At 47.0% G+C, this 6,000-nt stretch overlaps 1 protein-coding gene across 1 annotated transcript in view; it reads left to right on the top strand.

The window, feature by feature from the left end:
- Positions 1-1,412: 1,412 nt before the first annotated feature.
- Positions 1,413-6,000, top strand: part of TBC1D9 (TBC1 domain family member 9) — a 112,447-nt gene continuing 107,859 nt past the window's right edge. The window contains exon 1 of the mRNA XM_079154811.1: positions 1,413-2,483. Coding sequence (XP_079010937.1) covers positions 2,354-2,483 — 130 coding nt within the window. The 5' untranslated portion in view covers positions 1,413-2,353. The remainder of the gene's footprint in view (positions 2,484-6,000) is intronic.

Below are 6,000 nucleotides of genomic sequence, written 5' to 3'. Positions count from 1 at the left end.
GCAGATTGGGGGGGAAAAAAAGGCTAAGCTAAATTTACACATTAGGGCTAAGGTAGAGATTTGTGTGTCAAGTCACAAGTTTAAGCAATGTAAGGACACTTCAAATGACAGACTTAAAGCATTTAGTAGGGATTTTATAAATGCAGTTACATAACATGAAAGGTTATCTAGAAGCATTTCAAAAATATTGTTATAAAGGTATGTTAATACATGTGTCTCATTAGTACTCCTGTTAGTTATTTTTTTTTTTTTCAGATTTGTGAGTGAAGGCATTGCGCTGATTAAAAGTGTCAAATGACATTTTTGAGTCTGTTAAATATGTGAAGGTGCCAAACGCCTGGAGGTCTAGGTTCTCCAAAAAGGCAGAAAATCTGCCCGTGTGATCATGTACAAGGGGCCTCCCATTCCCGATGGCCCACCGGTACAGCGCAGCCTCAGTAGAGCGGAGGGCACTGTGTCCACCCAGCCATTTGACAGATGCACCTTATAGTCAGAGCCACGTAAGCAAAACTTTTTAAGTCCACGGGTATTTTTTAGTCCTTGGTGCTGCTATAATGTACTACCCAAGCCAGGGTAACTTCTACACAGCACAATTTTTTTTTTTTTTTCCTCATGATTCTCAAGGCTAGGAAATTCATGATAAACTTTGCCCCCCCTTAGTAAGGGTCTTCTTGCTGTGTTCTCATATGACAGAGGCTGAGCTGGAACCTCTCCAGGGCCTTAATCCTATTCCTGAGGATGGAGCCCTCATGGTTTAATCACCTCTTAAATGTTCCACTTCTTAATACTATCGCACTGGTAACACCTGAAATTTGGAGGTGACACATTCAAACCCGAGCAACGCAAGAATGCCTCATTTGAATGTTTTGCTCATTCAGAAAGGGGGAAGTTCCTAGACTTGTCAGACATCTTGGGCAAAGCAGAGTCTAGTAAACTCGGATCATTAGGGAAGGCAAGCCTGTTTTGATGAACTATTCCCCAGATCTGCCCAAATCAAAGGTCATCGGATAAGCAGGTGGATGTTCTGTGATACCACCAGCGACTCCATGTATGAGGGAAACTGAAACTGTCTAGGGATATAAAGCCTAGTTCTTGTGTCTCTGGTTTCACTTTCTTAAAAAAAAAAATTAATCCATCTATTAAGCGTGGATAATCTCTGAATTTCGCCATGCCGGGTCCTCGGAGGTCCAAAAAAGCCTAATATAGGAACAGCTGTTGTGTGAATTAGTTGGTCTAAGCTTTTGGGCTGCTTCCAACTTCGCAATTGCTCATGCCCTACAGGTCAAGGAAAGAAGTGATGTAATGCACTTAGCTGGGCCACTTTAATTACAATGGAATGGAGAGGGGGAGGGGTCACAGGCGGGGACAAGTTTAGCGCATGACTTGCCCCAGGGATGCAGGAAACAAAAACATCGACAACCATTGGTTGCGTCCACTTCCGACCCTGGGATCTAGCTGCAGGTCTGGAACCTTGAAACACACATTTCCTGGGAAGAGGGTGGCGCTATCTTATACAGTGTCAACCTCAAACACAAACAGCGCACACACGCTCACGCAGGCTGGCAGAGTCCTCCCTGCTGGGATGGGCGTGGGGCTCAGTGCTTGGCACACGGTCCCCAGAAGGCTCCTGCGAAGCCGGCTACGGCTGCGGGGCTCGGCGCGCAGAGTCCGAGGAGGATCTGCGCCTGTGGAAACTGCTGTCACCCGGGCTCGCTCCAAGTGAGCCGCGCTGTCGTCATTCATTCGCAGTGTCCGGAGCGTCCTTCCAGTGGGAAGCTGCGCTGGCCGCTGGTGCAAGTGGCCCCGAGACGGAGTGTTAACGCGCGGCGTCCCCGGGAGCTCTGAGCAGCTAGAGACTCAGGCGGCCCGGGAGCCAGAGTCGGAGCTGCGGGAGCAGCCGCGCCCCAGCTGGGCTCGGCCCTGACCGCGGGGACGATCCGGTTCGCGTCGCCCGCAGCCCTGCCGCCGCCGAGCGGGATCCTGGGACCAAGCCACACCACTTCCTCCTCCTCCCGCTCTCCATCCTCCTCCCGCTCCTCCCGCCGCGGTGGGCCGGAGCCGGGCGGCGGAGCGGCGGGCCTGGGCGTCTGCGGCCGCGGGCGCGCGGGGGGCGGCGGCGCTGCGGGGAGGATGCTGCTCGCCGCACCCGGGTCCTCGCGGTCCTCCCGGGCCGCCCGCGGGGGCTTTGTTGTGGCCCTGGCGCCGCGGGCCGCCCCCTGGTGAAGTCGCTGGTGGCCGCCTCACCTAGCGGGCGGGCGGGCGCGCGTGTGGCCCGGAGTGCGCGCCCGTGCGCGCCAGTGTGCAGGACCCGACCCGCGGCCCCTTTGTGCGTCCGCCGTCGGCGGCCAGGACCATGTGGGTGAACCCCGAGGAGGTGCTGCTGGCCAACGCGCTGTGGATCACCGAGAGGGCCAACCCGTACTTCATCCTGCAGCGGAGGAAGGGGCACGCCGGCGATGGAGGCGGCGGTGGCGGACTGGCGGGTAAGCACCGGGCCGCTCCCTGCGGGAGGGAGACCGCGAGCACTGCGGCCCCGCCCGCGGCCCTGGGCTGCGGGCACCGGAGACGCCGCCCGGTCCCCCGGGCTCGGCCACGCGCCCCCCCGGGTGTGTGGAAGGCATCGGGAGTCGTGATTTGCAGACTGGGCGAGAGATGCTTGCTCTCTGACCTCTCAGGCAATGGGGTCTTCGCGTGCTGGGCGCCCCATTAGCGGGGGATGTTGATGAGAACCAGGATGAGTGAGTCTGGGGCGGGGGCAGTAGGATCCCTTATGAGTTGAAAACGTTATTCCCTCCCCCTCCCTCCTTTAAAAATACTGCTTCATATATGGAGAAGAGAGATGGAGTGGTTGATTTTTACTTCACTGTCTTTACTGGCAATGGCAGGATCAGGTATAAAACGCTCTTTTGTTTTCAGGGAAACAATCAGTTAGAAGCTGATGTGGTCATTTCCTATATTAGTTATGACCAAACAGAATGAATAAGGAAAAAGAAATTCTTTTGTTGCACCTAAATAGTCATAAAACAAAGCAAGTGATCTGGTTCTTTTGTAAAAAGAATTGGCTGTACTACCGCATTTTAACAAAATGCTGTTATTAACCTGGTCACTTCTTCTCTAACCCCTTCACAAAGTACTACTAATGTAACTAACCGAAGCCATGCCCTGTCTGATTATAAGATCAGTCCGACCCATATCCCAAGGAGTGCCATATCAGAACGATCTTCCTTTATTAACTAAGTATCACATGGTGAGAAGTTACAAATAATCTTGAACTCATACTAGAGAGAAATTGATCCTTCCCCTCCCTTTGTTGGGGTGAACAGAACTGGAATACTTTTTACAGTGAAAAAGTTGATAGAAGACACAGAAGTTTACTAGGAAAGAAGCTGCAGAAGAGATGACCTGTAACCTCTTTAGACTTGAGACTATTTCACTCTCCCAGAGTTTGCCTGCTAGGTAAATTGCTTTCACAATGTGCTGCTATGAAATAAAAATTCTTGATATGGTATGTATTTCATTGTGAATATATTTATAAACTGAATTTCAAGATTAAAATTCAGGAATCATGTGGTACAGCATATTCTGGCATATGTTTGAAAGATTTTGCTAGTACATCTGATGGTTTATAGGTTATCTGATTTTTTTTTTTTTTTTTTTTGCACTTTTCCACTAAGAGAAAATCTGTAACACTCTAGCACTATTATGGAAATGCTGACTGGTGAATTGGAATCAGAATTTTCCAGTTCATTTTGTAGAAGTTATCTGAGTATAAACTTTAATGTGTAACTTGCATATCTAATTTGGGATTGTCCTTCTTTAAACCCAGACAGCAATGTGGCTATTTTATCATAGTAACAAAGAAAATATCCAGTTGGAACTAACTTGCTGACACCAGTAACCACCAAGTATTTATTTTCCCCAGTCATTTGCAATAGGATATGAAAAATTCAGGGATGTAGAGCCTTTGTTTTTTACTCAACATGTTTATCATGTTCCTACTGATACTTAAAGCTGTAACTCACTACAGTCCTCTGTAGTGACTCATTCCTCATTTTGTCCACTTAGAATCTTTTCATCGATGACTTATTTCAGATAGATGAGATCTTTTTAATTAAAAACTCAGAAATACTGTACCTTTCTGGAATCATTGAAATTATCTTCCTGAGTACAAATAGTCCTGCCAACAAAAGCTTATTTTCAACCAAAAGAGGTAAAATGTTTGGTCTAATAGATTAGTATCATGTTCAAATGTAGCAGTAACATTTTAGAAATTGTTGTACAATATATAGTGTTTTTTGGTACCAGGGATTGAACCTAGGGGCGCTTAACTGTTGAGCCACATCCCCAGCCCTTTTTATGTTTCGTTTTGAGACAGGGTCTTAACTAAGTTGCTTAGGGCCTCACTTAGTTGTTGAGACTGGCTGTGAACTTGATCATTCTGTCTCAGCTTCCCTAACCACTGGCATTACAGACCTGCACCACCATGCCCAGCTTACGATGTATAGTATGTTCTAACTCTAGTGTGAATATATTTATTCATTCATTAACTTACTAAATCATTAACAATTTTTTTTTTTTTTTTGGCAAATTCTGAAGTGTCAGTGTCGTGAAACTCACAGATAGATACTGAAGAAATCATCACACAAATTAATATAAAATTACTGCTCTATGGGGTAGAGTTCAACCTAACTCGAAGAGTTTAGTGAAAGGGCAGAGATGGAGGCTAGTTTATCAGAATCAGTGAAAGAGGCTCAGGTGGGGGTGGGGGAAACTGTTACCACCTCAGGTCTGGAAAACAAGAGGCAGGGATGATATTACTAGAGTCCATTAATGCTGGAGCCAGGGAGGAAGAGCTTGAGCCCAGAGGAAGGAGCCACCCTGGAAACCCCGACCACAGACAGAGGAGTGGATGGGCCCTGACTTTTCCCCACCCTCCCTGCTTCTGCTGCTACTTCTGCCAGCACCCATTAGAAGCCAGAGGGACTGTGCATCCTAGTGATAAGATTTCTCTCAGGATCGGTTTCCTCTCCCAGGGATGGACCTGGGAGGTGGGGGGCAGCTGAAAATGACCATTGCAGATGTTGTAAGGAGAACATGACATTTGTTAGCCTCAGTTGGGATGGAGATGGAGGTGGGGGCAAAGGAAAAATGTATTCCCTGAATAAATGACTTTTGAGCTGAGAAGTAAAGAAGAAAAAGATGGACCTGTGAGGAGAGGAGGAAAGAGCGAGAGTTGGGTGTCAGTTGTTGGAGATTTTATGAAAGATCTCAGCACTTTTATATCATGTGCATTATCTGGACCAAGTCGACAGCGTCCATCAGGAAATGGATGATGACAGATAAGCGGGACTCCTGTCCAGTATGAACTGGCCCTGTGTGGTCATTATGGTGCTTGGTAAGATTTTAGCACAGGAAATGTACAAAAGAATGAGCCAAGTTTGTTTAAAAACATTAAGCCATTCTGTTCTCAATTCTAGCAATGTGCATAGGTACTGATGTTAAGGAGCCTTCTGTCCCACATGGACTTATTTATTTAACCTCTTAGTTTTAATGGATATTTCATATGCATACAGAAAAGTGCACAAAATATGATACAGAGTGCAGTGATTTATCATGAAGTAAATACTTTGCAACCAACACCAGGATTTTGAAAAGACTAGAATATTACCAAAGCCCCAGAATCCCCCATTACCACTCTCACCCTCCCAAAGGTGACCACTCCCTGGTGTTCTTGGCAAACACTTGTTATTCTTAGAGGTTTTTGACAATGAGCATATCCCTAAACACAGTACGTTGGGCTTGCCTTTTCTTTTTTTTTTTCATAAAGTATGTATTTGTGCCTGGACCTTCCTGCTCAGCATTGTTTGTGATACTCATGACTCTTGCGGCCTGTGGTTAGAGTTCATTTGCTTTTCTCTGCTCTATGGAAAACTGTTACAGGGATGTTGTATGATTTATGTATCCACATTTTGTTTGCTGTATGGTTGGTAAATCTTTGGA

Source organism: Sciurus vulgaris, assembly GCF_902686455.1.
Source record: "Sciurus vulgaris genome assembly, chromosome: 9".
Taxonomy (NCBI): Eukaryota; Metazoa; Chordata; class Mammalia; order Rodentia; family Sciuridae; genus Sciurus; species Sciurus vulgaris.
This window is presented reverse-complemented; position numbering and strand designations above follow the sequence as displayed.